At 36.4% G+C, this 27419-nt stretch overlaps 1 protein-coding gene across 6 annotated transcripts in view; it reads right to left on the bottom strand.

Moving 5' to 3' along the window:
* Window positions 1-27419, bottom strand: part of CPED1 (cadherin like and PC-esterase domain containing 1) — a 146610-nt gene that overhangs the window by 17821 nt on the left and 101370 nt on the right. For all 6 annotated transcript variants that reach the window (XM_068669582.1, XM_068669581.1, XM_068669585.1 and 3 more), the window contains 2 exons: window positions 7474-7591; window positions 762-898 (listed from right to left, as the gene is read on the bottom strand). In XM_068669582.1, the coding sequence (XP_068525683.1) occupies window positions 762-898; window positions 7474-7591 (255 nt within the window). The remainder of the gene's footprint in view (window positions 1-761; window positions 899-7473; window positions 7592-27419) is intronic.

The raw sequence follows: 27419 nt of genomic DNA, 5'->3' as shown, positions 1-27419 counted from the left end.
TACAGGCAGAAATAAAGCCAAATGGCAATGAAGAATGCTGTGCAAAACAAGGAATGACCAGAAAAGAAGGAGAAAATGTTAATCAGAAGACTATTATTTTTGTATTTTTTCCATATAGAAATGGTCTTGGATTCTATCAAAATGTCATTGTTAGTTACTATTTTGTTACCTAAACAATAAACTATAAAAATCTTTATAACAATTAATTACTTACTTTCTGGATACTTGTATCCTCAGTAATGTACCTGAGCCTCAGATCAGAGCTCTCTTTCAACAGTTTTACAGTCATAGTATGCCTATTAAGGCACCCTTGTATTTCCAAGCAATCACCTTAGAAGCTTCACTATAAGAAAAGAATGTGCAAGAAGACTTGGTAAGATTAGTGTGCACAAGCAATGCCATGCATTAGGTATGCAGCAGAAGAAACCGAACTTACATATAAAGTGCGAGACAAACTGTAACAATGCAAATCCCTTCTCCACTGACAGTGCTTACATACTCACTGCAGGTCTCATTGATAACCATGTTCCCCATAGGTCCTGACACTCCACTGATGTGACCTAAGGTTTGTGTGAAATGGCAGCATACAACTGTGACTGCATAGAGACTAAATTATTGATAGCAGTTTTTGTTTCCATCTGATTTTTTCCCGTTATAATAAAAAGGGATTTTGCTTACACTATAAAATTGCTTTTAAAACCTCAGAACATTAAATATCTAAGTAAATAATAACAAATTAAAGTGCAAAATCTGTTACTTACCCTTCTGCCCTCCACACAGCGCTGGAGTTCAGGCTTAGCTAGCACAGAGTGTTGGCAGTTGTGGGGCTGCCATGTTATTGCTCTCCAGTCGCAGGTTCTGTTGTCAGAGCAGCTGAGGCAAGGGACAATCCACTGCCCTGGAAAACAGCAACGGGGTGTCAGCATTTCATCTGTATTTTTGTGAGTAACCTTACTATTATGAAGTGAGTGACATGTTCTCAAGCCTTTTATCATGTGAGTTTTCCTTAAATTAAATCTGTCTCTACCCTTTGAAGAGACTATTTCCTTTTTCTGCATTCCTTTGCATTTAGCAAGCATGGGAGGTTTTGCTTTTTCTGAAAGAGTTGTGAATGCTCAAATTTGACAGTAGCATGTGAGTTTATTTCTCAGTTCACTTTGCCTTTCTCACATCAGCTTGTCCTTTCCCAACAGAGAGGATAAAATAAAGGCAAAGAAGTGAGGAGGCAGAATGGGGAAAGGATGTATCCATGGTTCAGAAGCATCCAAAGACAAGATTCATTCTCATCTATCAAGATTTGTTCTTATTCTGATCTAAAAATTGGCTGGTTGATCAAAGCAAGACTTTGAAAGCCACTGGATCGAAAAATGAAGCAAGAGAGAGGATGGCTTTCACTCAGCAGCGCCCATTTCAGTTTGGGAGAATTCAGACAACCACACTGAACAATACATATATGCATTTCAGGTGGTTGAAGTTAGTGAGATGAATAATATATGCGCCTGATCCCTATTAAAAAAAAAAAAAAAAAAAAGTATTTTGCAGTTTTCGACTGTAAAGTGGGATTATCCAAAGTCAGTGGGTTTGAGGCATCTGTTAGGTAAGGACAAATGGTTTAGTTATTTTGGTTCTGTAAAGCTGTTTAATTCCAAAATCTTACTAGAAATCAGAGGGATTCTATGTGTCTATGACTGTGTGTTACTATGTAGTTATGCCAGCAAAATCTGCTTTTTCCTCAGATTAAAGGAGTTACACAAAAAAAAAAAAAAAAAAAAAAACACCCCCAGATTCTTGTGTCGGTGCTATCAAGCCTTGTTAGCACGCTTTGCTTTCTACTTGCAGACCAGCAAATGGTTCCACCAGCAAATAAATGTCTGCAGAGCAGACCTGCAGCCTCTCCTACCAGACAGCAGCGCAGCAGCCAGCCTGGTGCGCTTCTCAGCGTTTGATATATTGTTACGACACCAGAAGCCATAGCACAAAACAAGGCTGCTATTTATCAACGTTTATGAGGCCAGGGACAGAGTGGGAGGCTGAGCGAAGCAACTCTGCCAAGCCCCAGCGGCCTTGGAGGAGCTGGCTACTACCTCAGGAGAGAGGAGGTTTCCAGGGAGGCAGCCTGTGCTTGAACTGGAGGGAAGTCCTAAGCAAATGCTTTGGTCAGTGGCAGATGAAAGTCCTCTCAAACAAAACTGCCAAGAATTATTTGTACAGGAACACGAACTGGCACCTCTGAGGGCAGAATGCCTCCCATGGTGCTGCGTCCATGCAGCTCTGGCTGCTGTGCAGCCTGCCCTGCTGCAGCTGCTTCTGCTCCGTGCCAGAAGCACCCCATGTCAGCTACACTTGCAGGTGATGTGAAGAAAATGATGGCAGGCTGCAAATAAATGAAAGTCAAGACAATGATGTTATCACACTTTAGAACCTAGCTCCTAAAGGCGACCATTGGGCAAGGGGCCTGTTTCAGCAGAGTGTAAAGAAAGGCAGAACGGAGTGCTCTGGGCCATGGTGCCAGGCCATGAGCAGGGAGGTGGAGCTGCTGAGTGCTCCTCGCTCATAGTAGCTTCAAAAATCACTTTCCTTGTGTCCTAACCACCAAGCTGTGTGTCCTTGCCAATAGAGTACCGCTTAAAGTTCAAAATCCTTTAGGACAGAACAGTAGTATAGTTGAAAGTTCGTAATTTATTTGGGAGAAGAGAGGCCTGACCTTTGGTTCTTAGGTGAGACCTTACATAGAGTTTTTATCCAGGGAGTAAAGTGAATTTTTACCTAAAGCTACACAGTGACTTCCCAAGTTTTGGAGCTGGGCATGCTCTTCCACCACTGAGGCCAGGCATGCTTTGGCACTCCAAGATTTCTGTGGCCAGTGGTGGATCATGTTCCCTCAGTGCTCCCACTGTGCCCCATCTGTAATCTGTGGCTAAGTGGTCATTCCCAGCTTCACTGCACTCAAGTAGATAGACTGAAAAGTGCCAGGACTCAGATAACACAATAGTAGGTGCCATAAAAATACCTTAAATTGCTTTCAGCTTTCTGAGTATGGATATAATGGATAGTTGGTTTGAGGTTTGGACTCAGAGACTACCAATGCTGTACAGTTTTTCAAAAACAATCTGATAGTTGTTTGGGGCAGTGATTTATATCTAAAAAATAAATGAAAACTGGGCAGTTTTTCCCTGACATTGCAATTTTTCTTTCAAATCAAATACATAAAAGTTCTGGCAATAGCTACAACATCTGAGATCCCTCATTTTATGGAACATTCTGCTTTACTTCATATATATTTATGAGCTGATTTGGTTTAGGTAATAAACTAGAAAAGTAGAACTACATAAAATGAATATTAAGGATCTGAAATGTCTGAACACTAAAAGTTTAAACTTTGGCAATTGAAAGTGATAAGCACCTTTTGAAAATCTTTATAATTGTTTGATTTATATTCAATCACTGAGAAAAAAAAAATATCTTTTTTCTTTTTTTCAGGGGGTATATGCTAAAGATGAGTGGCAAAAAAAATAGAGAACAATGACATATCATGGAAAACCCATGTTTATAGGAAGCACTGACATTTAATGTTCACAGAGTGGATGCAGTTGCTATATTTACATAGACTTAAAATTATGCAATTATATGCATTTTAAATCTAGTCATTATGATTTTTTCCTCCTATAACTTCACAGCACTTAGTTACTGCATTCCTAACCTTCACAAATAAAATTTCACTAAAAGATAAAATGAATCTTTTATATGAAAATGTAACAGTAAAAATCACAAACAATATTGAGTTGGAAATTAAACACGTTTCTATTCCAATTGTAAGGTTGTGGAGGCTGTTTTCTTTTTTTATACTTTTGTTTGTTTGTTTATTTTTTTCCCACTTATGTAGGGTAGCAGCACACAATGTAGCTTTCAGCATAATTTCAGTGAATCTGTGTTTTGTGCTGCTTCAGATGAGAGCACTGATTTTATCAGGCTAAGGCAAGTTTACCTAGCATTCACTGAAGGAGAGAGCAAGCATTAGTTGCTGTGAGTTTAAGTTTATTCCCAAACTGAAGCTGCTAAATACAAAGTTTTATGAAAGCCTGTAAATAACAGGTTGCCACAGAAATAGTGAAGGTAAACTGGATTTTGGGTTCATTAAAGAGGCTTATCAGTTGCATACATAAATCTTCTGCTTAGGATAGGAGATAAAACATTGCCTGTACTCCTGTAAATAGCTCTCTTTAACTGGTATGAAAACAAATACCCTTTTGAAAAAATAATCAGGACTATTTACCTGTATTTAAAAAGCACACAAATGTTAGCCTAAAGTCACAAAGTTTTAACCAATTAAGGATGTACACTTAAATTGATTTTATTTATTTATTTTTTCTTCTGGACAGGGCTTTCAGCCTCTTATTTTTATTCAACCTTTCCCATTGGCATAGCCACAAATACATAGGTTTTACATTCAAGATCAAAAGCAAAGATTTTATATAGTGCAAATAATTATCCACAGAATAGGAAAAAAAAGTCTAAACTGAAAACTCATTATCTGAATTTAAACATTTAACTAAGCTGAAGCTAAAAGTAGTTTGTTGATTTATGTCTAGTTTACTTTTACATTTGGTGTCTGTTTGAGATGCTAACACTTTTAAAAGATGTTTTCTCCAGCAATAGGTTATAGAAATATTTTTTTTGCTTTTGCTTTTAACTACATTAATGGAAAACAAACATAACATTATTTTTAAAAGGATATGATTTTCATGCTACAGAATAAAACGATCTTAGACCTTCGGACTTATGTTCAAACTGACATTTTCAAACTGACATTTACTCCTTGTAATCAAGGGAGACACTCAATTGGTTCTGCATCAACTTGTGTCTGTGTTGAACCTAAATTCAGACAGCCTCTGAAAGGCAAAAAGAGAGTGTGTGCAGAATTATGTTGAACTGGCTACAGTTCTGGAAAGTGGGGAAAACTGAATACTACTAAAGCATGTATGTCATAGCAGAGAGGCACAACTTAGAAGTGAAGCTGTGATCTCCTTAATGCATAAGATTTTGTGAGTGTCTGCGAATTTCCACAAAAATTTCCACCAAATTTCCACAGACTAAAATAGTCTAATTCACCTGCAGGACTTCAGAACAGCTTGGGGTCCTCATGGTCCTTACACAATCATCTCTCTCTCTGAGGAGCCAAACACATGGTTGCTGCTTACTGACTGCTTTGTCATTAATAATACCGTAGCAATACTGAACAGAAAGCTGTTTTTTCTATGACAATGGGTTAAAAACCCACTGAATCAAAGGGGATTTTCTAAAGGCAAAAGGATTATTTATTTTTTTTTTTTTGCTATAAAAATCATAATTTCTTTCTGTGATCCCAATAAGATGTAAAGACTGAAACTTCACCTGTTTAATATTCACCTTTGCATATATCAGTAAAAGAGAAATGTGTAAATCAAGTACATATTTGGTAAGATGCTGAGCTTCCTCTAGAGAACTGTGCCACGGAGTGTAGTAGGATGGGAGTAGTCAGTTCCACCTTTGGTTAGACCCTCTACTACTGCCTCTATGCCATATCACAGGAGTAGAAATGAGGCATGAAATCCTAGTGACACTTCTAAGCTTTACCATCAACTTCAGAGAAATTAAGGTTTAATCTTTACCTCTGCTTCCTTGCTTCAGCCTCTTCCCATGTCTGCATCAACACGACAAGCTTTGGCCAGCACAGATACATTTTGCTTTAATAGAACATCAAGTATTCCTGTACAACTAAGCCGTTAACTAGCATAAGAAAAACCTATGATGCTGCCTTACTTCTGCAGAGGTTTTCTCTTCTTAGAGGAAGGAGGGCATGGGTTGGCTTCTCTGAAAATTTAAGTTATTTAAATAAAAGAGACGTTGCAGCTTTAGCTGGGAATTTGCAATTACTCCCATATGTGTCAGGAAAATGTCCACTGTCAGGACTACAATTTTGTTTTATTGTTACAAATTTTGAATGATGTTGCACAAAAAGCCATTTGTTTGGCTCCAGTTCCAAAACTCCAGTTCCAGTTTGAGGTTGTGACACACATGAAACTATACAGCCACTTCTTGCTGGATACTGCATGTCAGTTCTAGGCTCATTAGACACCTCTTGGCAATCTTTCACTTCATAAGCCAAAATGATTCTTCCCTTTTTTATAGACTTGTCCTTTGAGACTACATTTCCTGAAGTAGTTTCCATTTTAAATCTATATGTTTTTAGCAATAAGCTTGTAAATAGATTTTATATTCAGTTCTCCTTAGCTAGATATGGTATTCACAAGAAGCACATTATATTTAAAGAGAAGGAGATTGTCTGCCCCAGAAGGACTCTTCTGTCAATTTGGTTTGGGCTTTCTTTTTTTTTCTGAGGTTTACATCCTCATGTATTAACATAGGCTATTTTGTGCTTCTTCATGATTCATAACTTGTGTGACTAAAATATGCTGTCAGGTACAGCAGTGTCTCCTTTGTGTGTTTCCTTCATTTAACACTGAAAAACAAATATAGGTCTCTATGTTTCATACCAAGTGAAAACATTCAGGCAGCTCAAGCATTCCTGTTACTTTGTATTGATTATTCCTTGAGTTTGTGCAAGTTCATTGCTGTGACTAGCTGCTCCTATCTACAGGAAGATTAAAAAAAAAACAAAAAACAAACATTTGTGGTAGTAGACCATACAGGAGTTTGGTTTTATTTTTCATCCATCTAATAAAGAATTAAACAAAATTACTTATTGTCTAATGCAGAAGCAACTTAAGCCATGTATAGAACTACAAACACAAGTAGTCCTATGGATTACTCATATTTGTTAAGGTAAATAAATATTCATGCAGCTGTAACCTAAAGATGAATACCTGCCATTCTACCTATCTTTCTTGATCATACTTGTAACCTATAACCATTGTTACATATAACCATTTCTTTAAAACAAGACATTTCAACCACACTATTTTGTCCATCTCGTTATTTCAGACAGTGACATGTAAAAACAAACACTCTATTGTTTGCTTAATTTGAAATTGTAATTTTTTTGTTACCAATAGAGAAGTAGAAATATAAAGTTGGAATGAGTCAAATCATATTCTTTTTCAAAAGTGTTTTTTGTTGTTGTTGTGTTTTTTTTTTTTGTTTTGTTTTGTTTTTTAAGTTTAGACAATCCCTTTCAGTTAGAATAAATCATCATTTATTTTAATATTTTTAGTGTTTTGATGGAAATATTTCAATGAACTTCACAGGCTAACTGACAATAACACATGAAGTGTTGCATCACTGGTAATGAACTTGTTGAACTAAAAATTGTCACAAACTAATCTGATTTTAAAAATCTGTAACTCTTACAAGGAATTAGTTATATCTATTGTTAGGTTAGTACATGCGCATAGAGAAGAGGAAATATTTTTTTCTAGTTTTGCTTTGGTGAAGCGTGTGAGCTAGTTCTCAGAAGACAGAAGATTACGTACAAACCTTTTGTGTCTCCAGCTTCGCAGGTCTTAAGCACTGTCTGTGAAATTCTGAAGAGGTATTCATGAGACAGAGGCTGCAAGCCACAGGACTCCTCTGGATGGATTTGAGAACCACAGTCCTGAATTAAAATGAAAGGAGTGCAAATTACAGCACTGCACCTGGATATATGTGGATACATGACTTTGAAATCCTCTTCAATGATACATAAGGAAAAATATTTGCAGTTGGTTCTACAATTCATTCTTACTTAGCTCTTTGATATTTTTTTAATATGAAATTTAGAATCCTTTATTTTTTCTGTTAAACAATGGTTTTGTAATAAATTATCCCAATCTACAGTCAATGTACATGACACTACATCATTTGCTAAAGATGAAAAGAAAATTTGTTAAGGCAAACACTTATAACATTCGAGTAATTATATTTTGTCACTATTTATCATGAAATCTCTACTTATTTGCTCATAGCAATTTTGTATGCATATCTGCCATTCTAGGGAATGTATTTCTATCATGAAATGCCTCAAATTATCTTGAGAACATACAGATGCATAAAGAAAGAAAATTTTAGAAAAAGAGAGGAAAAAAATATTCAAGGGGATATGAGACTTTTTTTTTTTTTTTGGTAACTCTAAACAGGTACAGTATGTATGGCTGTACAAATTGCTTGTTATAACTTTGCTTTATTGTTTCTGAAGAGAAATAGCATTGCTATTTTCAATATCTACTTTAGGACAAAATGGATCACATCTTTAAAGTGCTTTTCTCCCTCGCCTGTAAAATGAGTTTTAGAATGATTCAGAAGCACGTCTACCTTAGTTCAGTTGAATTTCACTTCAAATTACTTTTTAAAAAGTAAATCATACTGCATTGACAGTTTCCAGTTGTTTCATCAGAAGATGGGAGCTTTCTGGGGTCAGTATTAGATTCAGGAAGAATGTTAACTATCTTCTATTTCATTGTTTCACCTTCACTTCTGTATTGTTACAAACTCAGCAGAAGACAATGAATGTTTTCTATTTTTATTTTCATCAAAACTGACAAGCTAACAAAAAAAAAAAAAAGAGAGAGACATAGAGACTTAAAATAGTGGAAAAGATCGAAAAGATCATTTTATGACAAAAGAGAAAATATTATGAAAAAATAACCATGGAAATATTACTTAATGTGTTTTTGTTTCTAAATACTCTATGAAAAATACAGATGGTACCCTTTTAGGATAAACTGATTGTTAGTAATAGTGACATTCAATTAGTTACAAACTACACAGATGGAAATACACTTTCACTGTACTGTGTTAATTTCAAGAAAGAGTATTCTTGAAACTGAAACAAAGAATAAAATGCAATTTCTCCAAAAATAAAAAAAAAAATGATTTCATCAGTCTTTTCTTATCAAAGAATGATGAGTTCTATATTTATTTTCGACAACAATAGTAAAATTAATTAGGAAACTGTCATGAACTATCTTTCACTGTTTCCATTAAATGCTACATCTATGATGTTACACCTAAATTGAACCAATGAGCAAATAACAATTATGTCCTCATATTGTCAAGGTGAAATTTGACAGTAGGATTTGTGCCACTGATATCGGTGGAGATATGAATCTGTCCTGGAATTTAATAAATATGGGGCTGTCTTGATTATCTTATTGAAAAATAAAGTGAAATAATTATCTCATACTTAACCTGATTTCAATTCATTGCATGGTTAAAAAAAAAAAAAAAAAGTTAAAAAATCTTCCTGTTGACTTCGAAGGTCTCAGGTCATCTTTGCATAAAAGGTCAGAGAAACAGCAGATATCTGTGGGCTCTTTTGCACAGTTGTCCTGTTCTCTGCTCTATAATAATGCTCTATTACTAGGGAAAGCTGTTATGACAAAATGAATGGCACGGTATCTTCTAGCATCAAACTGTGATGTTGTCTTGGAGCCTCTACGTCTGGACACACGGTGAAGCTATTTGACAGTATTACTTCAAATAACATTAACACCAGAAAGCTCCTACCTTGCAGTAAAACAATTTGCGCAGGACTTCACAAGAAAGCTTGAAATTCCTGAATGAGCTGCTATTGCTCTCAACATAGTGCAATAAAATAACTTAACAGGGATTTTCTTGTTCATACGTCTGCACAGGGTATGTGTTTAAACAAACAAAAACTGATTCTAATTGAGTTGTGCTTAATATGTAATTTCCATCTAAAACAACAAGATCAGGGAGAGATTGTGAATCCCTGAACAAGCCTTATTTGTTTCATCTTTCCTTTTCTAGGATACCAATCTCTTTTCATCAACATGCTTAATATAATGTGCAAAATTAATCAGTGGCTGCCACAGATCCACCACTATACAGTGCATTAAGAGCTTTATTAACAGCTTGGAGATTTTTTGTTTGTTTGTTTGTTTTCTTCAGGTGCTGCAGTGATGTGACATGCTTCTTGCCTTGCCAAAAGATAAAGCATCTTGTGATCTTAAGTATGTTTACAATCAATCACTCATGGCAAAGATGAGAGACAGACATGTAAGCTTAAATAATAGCTCTTGCTCAGAGCCTGTTCTCCCTACAAACCTTCATTTTTGAAAAGCAGACGTAAAAGACCCCCTGAAATGTCTGGACTAAAATCAACAGAAAAGTTCCCCTGTACTAAGTACTTCAGTGCACAGCTAAATCTGATTCTTAATGAGACTGTTTTAGTATTTTATTAGTAGAGTTTCTTTTATCTTTTCAGAAGATTTGCTGCAAACTAACAAATAAAATAGGAATAAAGCTTTCCTATGTACATCTAGAGACCTTTCAGTCAATGTCAGTTGAGAGGGAACATTTCTGAAGTCCATCTGCTGTATGAAGAGAGAATTGTTTCTCTTCAGAGTACGCTCTGACCAATGGGAATGGTGGGCTCAGCACTTTGAAAAACGTATCTGTTCTGCTCTAATCATGTCTGAGACTGCACCCACCCAAAGCACTGAACACCAAATTTATTAATAAAGAATCAGCATATCTATCAGAATGTTTTAAACTAAACAATAAAAGAAATATAACTGAGCTTCCAGGAATTCCTTTTAGCATTGCATACAACCAACATATATCAAAAATCCCACATCCCTTTAACACCCTAAGCCCACACATGTCTGGGTACTAGTTTTGGCAAAGAAGGGAGGAGACCTCCCCATCCTTCGTGCTCTGACCCTGAAGCCTTTGGCCAGCACTGCCCGTCACTGATCCTGGCAGTCACCCAGCTGCTGTCCAGCATGGGAGCCAGCCCATGTCTCCTGAGGCACCACAGCCCTGCCTCACCGTATAGATGCTGTCAGGGCTGCCCTGTTTCCTTGGACTCTGTTTACATTTGAGACATGATAGAACAAAGCTTACTGTGAAAGAGGTAATTTTGAAAGCTTTCCTGTTGTTCTTTGTAGGCTTGCTGACTTCAATTTACTTGATCTGGTTCTATTTAAATTGACCCAGGGTTTTCTCATGAAACCCTTTCAACCCTCTTCTTGGTCCATCTTTTTCTACCACTTTACACGTAACTAAAACTGGATGAAAAGTGATTAAAAATGATGCTATGAAAGGAATTCTAATGAAATTAGTCAAAGAGTGAGCTCATGAAGCAGTGAAATTGTATCTTATTGCTAGGGAATAAATTGTGAGCAGATGGATTAGTTCCACTCTATCAACTTTATTAATATGGCAGTAACAAATGAAGGAACAGTTGGCATATTGACTTCTATTCAATGGCCTCCCTCTGTCTGGCTGTATTATTCAGTGATAGATGAACCCCCAAAGAATCAGAGGTTCAGGCTGGTTCAGATCAACATTCAATATTAACTTCATTAAACTGAAGCTCCTGTGTGCACAAAACAGGTCTAGAAAACTCTTATATAAGGTAGTCTCCTAACAAATTTCAGTACACTACTACTTTTGTCTGGGAAAAAATTATTATTTTTTCATCAAGCACTAAGGCATATATGAAGATATCGCCTACGTCATAAGACACACCAATACATTAAACAGACATATGAGGATTAATGGGGTGAACTGATGGACTAGCATGTCCATGTATTGCAGCTATATTTTGAAAGGAATTGCTGCCATTGTTTTGTAAGGAATCTAATGTGCTTCATCTTCGAAATGGAATAATTCCCCAGAGACACCAAAGGCACTGTCATCAAAAACACATTCAAAGCCTATGAGATGCTCAATTCAAAAGGGATCTGGAAGAGGTCATAAAAACATTTGAGAAAAATAGTTTGGGCACTCACAGGGTTGGAACATGCAGTGCACAGACATCAGTAGGAGACTGGGAACGATATAAAAGCTGAGATACTGGACATATTGTCAAGGCATGGAGGAGACATTAGAGAACAGTTTGAAATGTGGACAAAGTGCAGCCATCAGCCCAAATCACTTTCAAGTTCTTACTTACAGTGCTGCTATTATTATTTTGTCTTAAGAATACAAGCATACCATGCATTACAAGATTTTTCTCTCAGTCACAAATGTTTGCTGAGGATTTTTTTTTGGGGGGGGAATAATATCATATGCTTTAATCATTGATGGAAGAATATCTTTAGTATCTGCTAAAAAGCTTCTGAAAATCCCAGTAGGTCCCTATCTACAAAGACAACTGCCTCAAAGCACACACAGATTATATGGACAAATACAAGTAATCTTGACACTACAGCAGATGCAATGTGGCTTCCTCTGCACTCGGAAGGCTAACCTCAGAGAAAGCTAAGAAACTCTTCTGAGAACTGAGCACTACTAATCAAGAGAAAATATTGTAAGCTTCATACCAGTTTTTAATATCTCTCCATGTGTGTGCAGAATATATATATATAAAAAAAAATCATTTCAATCTATGAAGGATTTTGATTGAATTCCATTTTACATAATTTTTAATACTCTACATTTGATGTCAGTTAGGCTCTGCCTTCCTACTCTCAAGGAGTCAATAGTTCAAAGCTCTACATTTGTGAACCTTAGAACAAAAATATTCACATGAGGGCTAAAAAGTATGACTCTTAATCTCATAGGGACTTGTGAATTATGATTCTAAACAGTTCAGAGACGCAGCAGAATTTGTTGAAATAGAATGTGTGAATGTGAAATTCAACTTTCTTAAGAATAAAATATTGTAAATAAGTTTTAGGAAATATTTTGTACTACACCTAATTACTTTTTTCACAGTATTTAAAGCTAATATCTGTATAGTTTTTTCAGCTACATTTTCTTACCAAGTGTGTTTCTCTAATGCAACTAATGATGTTTTTCTTAAATAAAAACAGTCCTGATTACCAGCTTGTATGCTTTATAAACTGAAAACACAAAACAAGAAACAAAGGAATGAAAAGAATTTAGTATTCTTTCCTCCCTCAAAGTGAAGATAAAACAGAAGCAGCAGATAAAGCAAGGTATTTTAGTTTTTTTTTTTTTTTTTTTGTGGAATTTTTAGTCTAAAATGTGAGACAGTAATATTGACCTAGAGACTTTAGGAGCTGTGTAAGTTTTGGATTCCCAAATCCTCCTCTTTCCCGTCTCTTTTCCTAGTGTAAACTCTGAATGTGAACTGACTTGAATTTTGCAAAAACCCATATCAGAAAATTGTGGATAATTTGAGAAAACCATGACACTTCAAGAAGTGTATGTTATATGTATAACCAAGGGAATTATTAGGTATTTATTTTTCTCTCACTGTGCAGTGCCAATGTGCTCCTGACTGTTTTCTATGATAATTAAGTTTAAAAAATGTGCTATATTATTAGCTGGAACATCCCACAGTCTTGTGGATATTTTTAAGGAGCATTCTGCTATATCCTCCATGCTCAGGGTATATGGCATTCACTATTCACACAGCAAATAAATCTATATATTTTCCTATGTACAAGAATCTGTTGAGCTCTAGCTCCATCCACTTGATATTAGACAGGGACCTTTGTACCACAGCCGTGATAAATACAACACAAGAACTGATATTGAGCACTTATCACTCCTTTCAGGATGTATGAAGAGAACTAAGAGAAAGACTAAGTTAAAAAACAATGTTCATTGCTGAATTCTGAAATTGAAATACTCTGACACCAACTGCAATACAGTGAAAAAAAGTGTTAGTTATCAGCTTGGGTGGATGACTCAAATCTCCATCCAACAGTACCACATCTGGAAAGGATTTTTTCAAAACTGGCACTCAGTTGCCATCAATCCCCCAGCTGCCAAAGTTTCTTAACCGGGCATAGGCAAAACCAGCCATAGTTCAGCAACACCATGATACTTAACCTCTTTAGCCCTAACAGGGTTCCAAATTTCCCTTGCCAAAGGTACTTGATCTGATAGGTATTCTCAGGACTTGCCACTAAGTATTAACTGGTATTTCCTCTTTTATATAACAGGTATAACAGTCTCCTGACACAAGAAACACCGTTTAGAGTCCCTCTTTTAACTGATTTGCAGCAGCGACTTCAATTCAAGCTCCCAGTGCCTTCTTCCAGTCAGTGGGCTAAAGGGTCCTACGAAGTGTTCTGTCACTCGTGAGGAAGTTGTTTGCATTTGCTTTGTACATATAATTAAATACTGACTCATACTACTTCACCCACAGACTAGTTGTGTGTAAAGAATGCAGAGTGAAACTGAATGGTGGGAATACCACCCGGCTCTGTGTTAACTCTAGCTGCAAAAGGACCAAATGAAGTGGGTACTTAACTCCCTGAGAGAGCAGGTTGCAATTCAAAGTGGAGGAAAGGCTCTCCTGTGACCAAAACTGGATGTGTAACTCCCAGAGAACGGTACACTTAAGATACATTCCTTTCTGTATTATTTTCTGCTGGGCAATACATCTGACTCTCTACCTACTGTACTTGCTCTTGTAGATGTCTTTCTCACCCCAACCAATTCCCTTACATTCTCCTAGAACACCCCCTGGACATGAAAGAAGGTGTACAGTGCCCCTTTTTTCAGCAAAGTAGCCATGACAAATAGCATCCTGGTGACTGTCAAACAAGATGAAAACATTCTGCAGGTCCAACAGGAGCACTGAGTTAGCTTTTTTTTCCTCTCATTAAAAAAAAAAAAAATAAGGACTAGCGAGCAATGGATGTCCTTTGTCTTACAGCATGATTTCTCCTTTGGAAAGCAGACAAAAACAAAGAAATGAAAACAGTAAATAAACAGAATAAATATATTTTATATATATATATATATAAAAAGCCAAATAAGTTTCTTACATTATTTTTATTAGGAGTTTTGCTTTAGAAAGAATTCAAAAGGTTAGTGCTTAAGAAATTAGTGCACATGTTGTCCAGAAATTGTTCTTCATGGCATACTGGGTTTTGAAATAAACATCAGAGCCATGCCTGCTCTGGGGAACATTGAGGAAGCCACTAATACAGGCTCAGAAACACCAAGTGGAAGACTTTTGAAACTTCTTTCCCAGACAGTGCCAAAACCCAAGTGAGTTCCTGCCTTTCATGTAAAGACAGAGTCCACATATGTGTGGAGGTTTCACTCTAATGGAAAGCATGCTTCTATCTGGTAGACAACAGGAGGTATTTCCCTCCGCATATTTACAGCCAGCACTGACGCACACGTTTGAACAGACCAAGCACACAGCCAACTTTTTGCAGGCATGTGCTTTGATGTTGACTGTCTTTTCTGTTATCACAGGGAACACGCAGGGCCAACTCCTGACAGCAGCTATGTTGAACACCCCAGTCATTCAAGTCCCAAGAGCAGAACACCCTCCTCTTCAAAAAGCAATCCCCCTGGAAAAGGATCCATGCGCAGCAAGTGGAACAAATTTGTGTGGGGTTGGTTTTCCTGCTTAACACCCACTCAGTGGTGAAACATATCACCTAGGTATAGATTGGCAGAGGGACACCTGGGAGCGCCTAGGGATGCCCACCTGATGGAAGGCCATTGCAGTGGCTACTGCTCCTTGGCACCTCAAAGGTGCCAAGGAGAAAAGGAACATGTGAAGTAGATTTTTGTACTGTCTGCAATACTCCTGTCCTGCGCAGGGCAATCCCCAACACCTTATGCTTTCCCAGAAGCTCTGCTGGAGGTAGGTCACAGCAGTTGGCAGGTCTGCAAGCAGCAGTATGACCATTCTGTATTTGCATCCATTTTTAAAGTGACCTTTGACAGAGGGCCTACCTCTAACAAAGAGTTCATCTCTGAACCTTTTCTGGCAAAGTATCAGACCCTTCTCTTACTAAGAGATTAGACAGTTTGCTTAAGTGAGTCTGGAGACAGGATCAAAGATCATTACAAGATATATTTTCAGTAAGAGCATTTGCATGAATTGTTCTAACTGTGACAAGTAAATATTTTATTGAAAAATCTATTACTGATGCATAGTTTAGAGCCTTATTGCATAAAGAAAGAAACATGAAGGCTAAAACTAAGAATATAGTGTAAATGACAGTAGAGGAAAGCTGTGCAGATGTGTACAATACATGAGCAATGCATGGACAGGTCTCCATTCCACACTATCCATAACTCAAATTCAAGCTATTTATTTTCAGAAGGTGTTGTATAAGCCTACTGTAGCATCAAAAGGAAGACTGTGACTTTTACTCTGAATGTATGAAAGACAGTGAGAGAATGTGAAGATTTAAGAAGCTTTTTCTTTTTTCTTTTCTTCCCCGTGAGTCAAAAACATCAGTAAAAATACAGTACTCAAAAGGAAATCTGACAGTCAACATCATTCAAGATTAAAATTTATTGGACAATACACATAATAAAGTGTTTATCAAAACCTAAAATATATTTACAGACAGTATCTGGTTATCATTTATATTTCCGTTTTACCACAATGTGTCTTACCATGGAAAGAATGAAGTAATGAAGGGCTGATTTGCCTTTGAAAATCAATCCATATTGCATTGAAAAGAACCTTTGAGTTACAATATTTTCCATGCTAATAGCTATGTCCCACACTAAATTTTACATATCCCCAGATACTCATTTAACATACACAGCTGGGAGACAGGAGTAAGACAGGCAAGTCTGTTTTCCTAGAACACCTACAAATCTGGGCAAGTAGTAATTTATTTTCTAAACTATAATGGGGTCAAAACTGATCCTAATGAATTTGCAATACACTTGCTGCTATAATCACAGAAGTGAATTTCATGGATTTTTATTAATCATGATCTTTTTCAAAAGGTTCTGCTTAGAGGTTTGCCTTCTGGTGCACAGCAGACTGAAAATGCAGTCTCCTTACAGCTTGATGGCTTACTGAACAGCAGACTGCATGCAGGTAGCTTTCACACATGGACAGAAACAGATTGCATGCAGTTAGTGCCAAATGAGCAGATTGAAGTTAGATTTTGCCCTGCTCCCTGCAACAGCCTGCTCACAGTAATTTACTTCTGCATGTCCTTTCAATTCAGCCAAAGTAATCAAGCAGCCACTAGTTGAACAAGGACACCCTCACAAAAAACAACTAATTACTTCTGAAAACTGAACAATGTGTTTAGCGACAACGTTTATTCTACTGCACAAAGCATGATAAGTGATGTTTTGGTCAGTACTGAGATTACATCACCACAGAGATGGTGGTGGAAGTATATAAAACAACAACAAAAATAAAAATAATAAAAAGCACAACAACTTAACAGTTAAAATTTAAGTCTCCCTTAACTGCAATACTAAGGCAGTTAATTCCAGTTTATTAATTACCTAAGTTCCCCTGATGTACACAAATAGTCTCATGCAGCAGTTCACCCTCCTTAATAGACAGACGTCTGGGAGATTACAGTGATTCACTTTAGGCCTGGGGAACAATGAGGTGGCAGATAACAAAGCCAGTGCAGCACTGTAAATGTAACTGAATCAAAGTGACTCAATTTGCTACTGCCCAAAATATCGTAAACATGTTAATTACTGTTCTTCTTGCAAAGACAGAGGCTACATTTGCATTCAGGCAATGTTCCAGGGCCATGCCATGACCCAGTCTATAAAAGCCAAGATTCGGCACTTCAAAGAAATAGCTCTGTATAGAGCTAAGGACTCCTCCACCTTTCATATGTATTTTGAGTCAGCTATGAGAAGTTTTGTGTTTAACTTTCTTGCGTCCACTAATAAAATGAATTTCCTTACATTCAGGTTTCTCAATACGTCGGACAAGTTTTTCTTCAGCAATGTAGGCATAGTAAATCCTCCCACACTGTAGCTTAGGTTGTTTTTCTGACTGATAGAATTATTAGATTACAGGCAACCTCCTCTGAGCAGCCAGGAACCATGAGTTGAATATTATCTTATTGTTGAAATTTTTTTTGCCTAGACAGGTGAACAATCTTGCTGTTCATAGCAAGGTTGCTAAGGCCTGCCCACACTGCAAGTTGTTAACCAGTTATTTTTCATGTTCCTCCTCACTAAGATACTGGACATATTGCAATGGCAATTTAGCTCAGAGTGCTTGCCCAGTAGTAACTCAGAAAAAAAAAAAAAAAAAAAAAAAAAAAAAAAAAGAACCAAATGTGCAGCATAGATTTCCTCCAGCATGAGTTCTTTTCCATGTGGCAAACAATTGCCAGATATTACTAGCATACGGAGACCATGGCCTTCTGCAGATATGGCTGTAGCAGAAAACTAAAATATTTGCAGTTCAAATTGGACTTAAGAGGAGGCACTACAGACAAAATGATATATAATACGTTAGATACCATAATATACAGTATCCTATAATCTATATTCTATAAATGATAATGATTTAACAATAGTAAATTAACTATTAATGCAAGGATGTTGTCATGTTGCCTTTACTTTTCTTAATTCCTTCCTTCCACATCCTTTTTACAGCCTTTTTAACATTTGACAACAGCTATAGTAGGGATTGTATAAACTTTAAAGTCTTTTTCTTTTAATAGAAATACACAGACTTGGAGTAGTCTTGATGTACCAGTTCTACAATACTAATCTTTACTTTTCAGCTGCTAATACCCTTTCTCTAATAAAAATAGCAGTTCTGTATGACTAAATCATGGGAGGATACTTCTAGAAAATAATTTATATTTTATAATTTCTGATTGCTTTTCAATTATTTTCTTTTCATATTACCAACATGAGGAAGAGTGAGAAAGTTCAAGGGAAGGTCAGAAGGGGGAAAGGAATAGAGAAGGATATGTGTTAAAAGAACAGTAAATGATTTTCTTGGGTTACGTGGCTGTCTAGATGTTCCATAATGTTATAACAGCTGAATAAAATTTGCTTAAATAATTGCTTGCAATTGCTAAAAAATATTTGGAAATACTTTGAAATGCCTTTATTTTGGAATATTAAACATTATTTTTATATTATTATATTAAAACATTAAACAGGAGGAAGCAACTTGATACCGGCTGCTTCTCTGAAGTACTGCATTACTATCTTCATATTGAGTGAACTAAAAACAAACAAACAAACAAACAACAACAAAAAAAAAAACTTGTAGCAGATAAAATCTAGTTTAGCAAATCTAGATTAGCAAATAACCTGTAGTTTATATGCATGTCTGAACCCAGTGGAAAACATGAGGAGATCACTGTCATTTCCAAGAGCCTAATGAGTGGCACTGAGATGTAGGAGACGCAAGTTCAAATCTTTTATGTATTGCTTTGTGAGAGTTTGGTTAGTGACTTCAGTAAAAATCTCCAGTGGGATAAATAGACACTAACTCTAAAATAGGAGTTCATCTGGCATGTAGATTCTGTTCCACTTCAGGCAAGTGTTTCATAGATTTAAAAACAAACAACTAAAAAGAAAACTTTTTACTATGAGCTGTAAACAGAATTCCTAATTTAACCAACTGCACTACATTTGTTGCAGTGAAGTTTTATTTGAAAGACCGCGTTTGATAATTCCTCTGCTTGATGCTGCTTGCATTTTAACTCCTATTTGGATAAACTGCAGCTTCAGTTAAATGAGGAGCTGTAATTCGGCACTTTGTTTATAGTTAATTCTGGTTGTTAGTCACAGTTCTGGTATATAAAGACAAGACTCAGAATAGGTATTCATTTATATCAGCTTCTGTCTGCTTCATTTGGGGAATGTACACAGCAACTCTATTTGCAGAACAGACTTTACAAATACTTCATAGCAATTTTCTGAGTTGTATAGTGTGACACCAAATTTGCTTTAGCAAAGACCGTCAAAAGCAAGAACCAATACAGAAACACAAATCAAGAAATATCTATTGCAAACATCTGCAGTTACAGTAAGGGGCTTAGCAATCAGTCACTACCACAAAAGAATCATAAACAATAAGAGTATCAAACTAAAATCATAGAATCATGGAATCATAAAGGTTGGAAGAGACCTCCAAGATCATCTAATCCAACCATCCCCCTACCACCAATATCACCCACTAAACCACGTCCCTAAGCACCATGTCCAACCTTTCCTTGAACTCCCCCAGGAACAGTGACATCACCACCTTCCTTGGCAACCCATCCCAATGCCTGACTGCTCTTTCTAAGAAGAAATGTCTCCTCATTTCCAACCTGAACCACCCTGGTGCAACTTGAGGCCGTTCTCTCTAGTCTTATCACTAGTTACATGCGAATAGAAGCTGACCCCCAGCTCCCCACACCTTCCTTTCAGGTAGTTGTAGAGAGCAATAAGGTCTCCCCTGAGACTCTTCTCCAGACTCTCTCTCCATCTTAAAACATGACCCAGAGTGTTAATCAACAGCCTAAGCAAGGAAAGCTACCTGTGGCATCTGTGCAGGTAACAGAGGGGTAAGCCCCTTGCCTGACTTTTTACTCCACGAAGTGCTTGCTCCAGTCATTTCTTTCTTATAAGGAGTAACTAAATAATAACGTTGTTATGGTTTAATACATCTGATGCCCTTAGCAGGGCAGAGGGCTGAGATGTGGCAAAAATTCCCAGTTCTGCAGCAGTAGATGGAGAAAGTGGATAGGGTAACATCTTATTCTCACTAAGCATATACATGCTGTTAAGAAGGGATTTAAATATTCCTATTCACATCGTCCTGTTTTAGGTTCACAAGTTAGAGTCTGAACACCCATACTGGAACTTTGCTGAGTCAAGAACAGATTCATAGGAACAACTACTTCCATTGCTGCACTTGCTGGTATGAGAGACACTTCTGTCTGTAGTATCTCCTTGTAAGAGTCCCCTTTCACAGAACATAGCCAGCAAAAACACCAGTCTTTTATGAAGCCACAAGATAGTTTGAAAAAATATGGAAAGGTATTGCATAAGCTCAGTTAATGTCTTTTTTCTCATTATCACTTAAAGTATACCTCTTTTTAAAAGTGAGCTTTATCCCTAATACTAGAGAAGTGAAAGAAATGTGTTGTTATCCACTTTTAAGAGAGCTTTTTTTCTGTAGTGTATGGAAGGCATGGATTAGGCTCTCCAGCTTGCTTCCTGGAGGACTGCCTTTCTCCAGTCACTTCATGGGAGACTTCGGGGGACTACTGTTCTAGCTTAGGCATCTGAGAAACATGGTCAGCTTTGGCCAGGGATGAGCACAGCTCTCCATTTTGTTCAGGGAATCTTTAAACATGAAAATTCAATGCTCCTATTAAGAAGAATGGAAATAATCCAGGTCCTTTCCACTACAAATTGTTTCCAAGCTACTTAAAATCCGGTACTTAGCGAGTGAGAGGGTTAAAACCACATCCAAAAATAAATGTATGATGTGCTCTTTCCAGTCTTGAAAGACACCTACACTTAAGATTTAGATACAAAGACACCATCCATCTCATTCTTCTTTCGAAGAAGAAGACTTTTCCAGATGGCCTTTACTTCCAGTCTGGTTTGGTATGTATAGGTTAAGAAACACTTTTGTAAGAGCTCAGACTAGCAAGCTGAAACCTGAGAGCTCTAAAGGTAAACGAAGTGTATTTTTGAACCTCTATGTTGTAAGTTAATTTGATGTGCTGTTTTTATAATTCTATTACAAAATAATAAAAGTAAATCATATTATTTACAGATCAGTTCTTATATTTCAACTGTTTTCAAGCAAGTTCTAATGTGTTTCACATCTAAAAACAGGAAATTGACAAAAGAATGTGACTGGAGTGAAGCTTCAAAACTTCATAAGGTAAGGGGTGAACACTACATTATTTTTTTTCATGGGCACTAAATATAGAACCTTCAGTTGTATCACTAGTGGGTTTATTTCTCTATTGTTTATTTAAATTACAATTTGCATTCCTAGCAGATGATAAACCCCTGGATGAATGACAAAGCCTCAAGGCATACATATATATATATATAAAAAAAAAAAAAAAAAAAAGATTTATGATAAAACAATTATGGGAAAAGTGGTTTCAGTTTTTAATTTTCTTCATCACCAGCCCTCTTTTCTTTCTCTTCTTTCACTTCCCTTTCCAAAACAAACCTCTACACAAAAATCACATTACCTCCACAATGACTTGACCCTGTATTGGTATGAGTTTTAGGAATTTTCAGATTGTAAAGAATCAGATCCAACATAGATTGAATCATTTAAGAACATATGCTTTCATTTTGCTAAAGTATATGTATACAGAACATTCAGCATCTTATAAATCTTTAACTTCTCAATAACATATCCATCTTCAGAAGCCCAGTGATCATAAAGTGGCACCACAGTTCTGAGAGCAGCTATGAACTACAAGTATCTTCCAGCACACATACTCTACTGAATGCAACCAACGTCCTGCTGACAGAGTTTGCAACACATTCTCTACCACCTGTCAACATGTGACTTGTGTAACTTAGCATGCATGAGTTGTCTCACAGATTTTATCAAGATTGCTCAGGTTGAAAGTTACACAGGATAGGATTCATCTGATTAAATATTAACAGCTGAATCACAGGCACTACATCATTATAACCAAGCCTTTCAGACATCTAAAATAGATATTCAAAACAGATCAGTTGAACTGTGCCTGAAAACTGCTGATTCTTCCCAATTAATTATAAAGACATCGAAGAGGACAAGCTCAGCTATAGAATTCTACATTGCTGAAAAGAGAGCCAGGTAAAATGGATCCTATCCACAGTGTCCAAACTAAGAAAACTATTTGGGCCACAGAAGACCTTCCCTTCCATCCCATTGCCATATTTTCATTTTGCAGAGAATGGGAACTGTGAAAAATATTTGATACAGAGGATTGACATAAGCCAGTGATTACCAGAGCACCCATTAGAAATGCACTATGTAGCTCTTCAGGTACCGTGTCTGTTCATCATCAAACAAATTTCTTTAAAGCTTTCTATGAAGCATAGAGGGAATCAATACTACTGTCCCCCTATTTTTTTTCTACTGTCAAAATGGTAGGCAGCAGAAGATACAGTTGTTTGTTTGGTTGGTTGGTTGTTTTTTTCTACAGCAAACTACAGAATACAAAACTTAATGAGGAACAACATACAGCAATTTCTTTCAAAGCATATAGCAGAAGCAGTCAAAGAACATATGAGCTTCAAATGGGCTTTGGAAACAGTTAATGGTAGGCAGTAAGTCACAATAATGAAAAACAGAGCTTTAAGACTAAACTGGAAATTATACCATTTTCTATATTTTTCTTTCATATGGAACAACAAAATGCATTCTTAAGAGATGATACTTTTTCTGATTTCTTTTCTGGTGGCTTTATATATTTTTCTGGGCTCCCATCTAAATATGATGATTATTCATTCAATTTATTGTAAGACAGTAAAGAAATAATCAAATTCCTATTGAGTGTGGTATATCTTTTGTCCATGATTTACTTTTCAAAATCACTTTTTGCGGAAAGCAGCCACAAAAAAGAACTTTCAGACTAAAACAGAACATTTTCCATGCTCTATTTTCTTTTTCTGAAATGGGGCTATTCCTAGGAGAGGCTTCTGTCTTTATTAATGAACCTTTCACACAGAGCCTGGTCTATAATGCCTCATCTTAAGTTGGCTTGTCAGGTATTCAAAGTCTGTCAAACCTATAGAATGGTGAGTAAATAATTTTTTCCCTATGTAAGAATTATTAAAGAAGGGGTGGGTGCTGTATAGGTTCTGTTTCTCTAGGTTTGTGCCTTTGAAGAGGTCTCTGAACGTGTCTTCTAGCTAAGGACATCACAATTTTGCCTATCAGTACCAAACACCAGATTTGCATAATAAAACCTACTGCTATTTTGGCTTTCCATTGCTTTCTCCAGCAGGATTTTCCTGCACAGAAAGTCAGAATTGACATTTTTACATTTCTATATCTATTTCTGAAGACTTATCCAGCCTGAAATGCCAATGCTTCCAAGCCTGCCATGTAAATATTAACATGGTGGCTGAACAAGACCTACCAGGAGTTCAGTTAGGCACCAAGTTGAACATGATTAAGCAATGTGTCCTTGCTACTTAGAAGGTTAATGGCATTCTTAGCTGTATTATCTGTATTGCCCGGAGAGGTCATGGAGTCTTCTTCCTTGGAGATCTTCGAAAGCCATCTGGACATAGCCCTGGGCAACCTGCTCTAGGTATTTGTGGTTGAGCAGGGGAGCTGGGTGAGATGGCCTCCAGAGGTCCCTTCCAACCTCAACAATTCTGAGATTCTGTGAAACCCAAGGAAAACACCTACGGAAATCTAAATAATAAGTCATTTTTATATTTTTAATTATTAAAATAAACTTCTTTTTTTTTCTGGCCTGGCTAAACATAACCTAAATTATTAAGAATATTTTTTTCTTTACTTATTAAAAATAAGGCTTTCTGTCCTTCATTTGATTAAATCATCAGTAAGGCATAGCAGAATTTGTGCACATAAAGTCTAACACAAACAGTACCATAAGAAGAAAAAAAAGCAGCCTAACTTACTATTACTACTTAATGATGCACAAGTATGTATGCAATCATAGTCCTATTTTTATTTCAAGCGTAAACAGATAGATTCTGCTTCTAATAAATTAACAAACACCTTGACAAGGTATGTTCCTATCTTCTGGTACTTATGTGTGACTACATGTTTCCTAGATCAGGGATGTAGCACTAGTAAAGCTGGAAAAATTCATTATTTCAGTATTTGCATGTGGTCACAAGCCCTCTTTTTGCAGATGCTTTTTTTACTGTTTCATTCTTGTCCTACTTCTGTTCTGTTGTTTCAGAAGAACAGAAGTTTTACATATTCTGGCTTTGTTCAGTACACTAGAACTTAATATAAGGTAAACATATGTGACACAGCTGATGTTAACAGACATAAATGTCCCTTAAAGTAGATTTCCATATTTGTTTTAGAACAGATGTTTTACCTCATTTTTTGTCCTTGGACACTGGCCATTCTACAGGTCTCTGAGATATAATAGCAGCTGTCTGGCTAAAGCAGTTCAACAAATGTATCTTCCTTTCAGGTGGAATTACCATCAATATAACTCAGAGCAAATATCTGAACGGGAAAAAGGTAAATATTTTTCTTCCATTGTGCACAGCTGATCATAAATGCAAAACAAAATAAAACAAAACAAAACAAAACAAAAAGTGTTAAATACTTCCTATTCTGTAAAAAAGAACTTACACTACAATTTAACCACTTGGGACAATATATAGCTTCTCATGCATGTATACACGTAAGCAGCAAGTATCTAAGTATCTTAAGGTAGAAAAGGCCATTTCAGACAAAATGATGTTATGAACCTGATAGAGAAAAGGATTTCTAGGTAATCACTGCTTATTGATTAAACTAAATTTCTGGAGAAGAATTAGGGCAGCAGTGCGTATTTTGAGACCCCTTTGCTAGCATGTACAATATGCTGCCTGAAAATTTGTTTTCTATTACATCAGAATTCATTAAATTAAACTAGATAGACATAATTGCTTTCCTGGTGGAACGGACTGAAGTAATTGCTTTCTTTATTTTTATACTTTTAAGTAAACCATAACAGCACAGTTCTGTTCACTTCCAACAACCCCTTATTCTTCTGCAGTTATAAATTAAGCCTTTATGTTTGAGCACAGTTTCACTCTGCCTTAATATCTACATGTATATCATGAATTTCTCTTCAGTTCAGTGATACCCCTTTCCAGATTCTCCCTTCATTTCCCTAATGTCTATGGTTACCCACCTCTATAATAGAATGTTTACTGGATTAAAAAAGGTGAAAACCTCATTGCTCTAATGATGGCATACATCCCAAACTATATTAGCTACAAATAATTGCTTTCTAAATTGAGCAAAGATCGTCCTGGTTTAAAACCTTCTTGACATTTATCTTTACAAAGCAAAGCAGTTGTGAGCAAGATGTCTAGCAATAAGATGTTTCAAAATTACACCTCCCTTGTTTCACTGCTTTAGAACTGAATGGAAAGAGAAGTTACCAAGACTTAGGAAACTTAGATATAGCAAATCAGTAGCAGCTGAAAACAGTTCCATTTCCAGTTTAGACCAAACTAAATGCATCATGGTACAGCTTTTTACAAAATGAGTGGGAACTGTGAGAACCACAAACATGCAAAGTAGGAAAGAACCCACAAGCAAAGAAATCCATGAGGTCATCCAGTTCACCTCCTATGCTGAGATAAGATCAAGTTTACCAGCAGTTTCACTAATCATGCTTAAAGTCTTCCAATGAAGGGCATCCACAACATATCTAAAAAGTCTGGGAGAAGGTACATAATCTATTACTCACAAAATGTTAAGAAATAGTGATGGGCGAAAGGAACGAGCAACAATGTCCTTTGCCAAATATCTGTTTTTTATTTATTATTTCTACTTGACAGGACATTCCTTTGTTTTATAGATGGACATCTAACTAACTGTTACTATAAAAGAAATAATTCACAGGGCAAAAGCAATTCTCTACAGATATGCAACTATAAAGTTAATTATAAGTAGTGCAACAAGGAAGAAATGCTAGCAGGAGTGAGTTTTCCTTCAAGGAAAAGAAAGGTTTCTAAAAATGAATCAAGAATTTTCAATTAGAAAGAATATTTATCTAGAATATCTCATCAAGAAAATCAATTTCAATTAAATATATATTTTAAATAACCAAATGAAATACTAATTATTAATCCCATTTACTTTCACATGTATGACTCAAATTTCTCTGAATGGAGTTTTGGTTAGATGTGAAATGAAGGAGTGTATGGTATTCTGTTTGACCTCAATGAACTCTCTACTTCAAAATGTCAGAGTAATGGTAGAGAAGCATGATGAGTTCTTTAATCTAATTATGGTGGAAATACTCAGAAAATAAATGGCAGCTTATAAAACCATGTATCCATGTATCTGAGATATTATCAACAGCTTTTGCACTCCACCAAGTTTCATGGGCTTTAGACCCATAGATTCATAGAACAATTTGGATTGGAACAGTCTCAAAGCTGATAGAGATACAGTCTCAAAGCTGGTAGACATACACTGTCATAGGTAATTCAAATGCCAGATACTGCAGTCCAGCAAACCTGGTTAAATATTTTGAAATAGTCTAGGAGGCTTTATACAAGCAGTGACTGTACCCCTCCTGAGAAGACAGTGCCAAACAGCTCACTGGCAGCAACTGATATCAACAAAGTGATATAGCAAAGAGCTGGTGCATCCCACCATTTGGCTAACTTACTACTAATCAAAGGTGTCCCTGTGGAGGGAATGAGCACCCTAGAAGACCTTCTCAGTAATCCAGTTTTGTCTGAAGTTCCTCCTTGGAACCTCCATCTGCAATCGATGTCCTTCACTGATAGCTTGGACTGACTGTCGAAAAGATAATTACAAATTCTAGCATCTACTTGATACTGCACATATTTTGTCTTAAATGAAACCTAAATGAACTGATTTTTTCTTGATATGGAAGCTAGATTCTCATGATATTTAAGGTAACAGGGAACCATCTTTTTGTATATCAACATATCATCCAGCTATATAAGAGATCATATTACAGATGTTGGTGCTTTAGGACATCTATACTAATTTGGAACAGTGGAGGACTTAATTCCATAAGTAAATCAAAAAGGTTCTCAACAACTTACTATACACTTAAATATTTTGATCCAGGATGATG

Source organism: Anas acuta, chromosome 1, assembly GCF_963932015.1.
Source record: "Anas acuta chromosome 1, bAnaAcu1.1, whole genome shotgun sequence".
Taxonomy (NCBI): Eukaryota; Metazoa; Chordata; class Aves; order Anseriformes; family Anatidae; genus Anas; species Anas acuta.
This window is presented reverse-complemented; position numbering and strand designations above follow the sequence as displayed.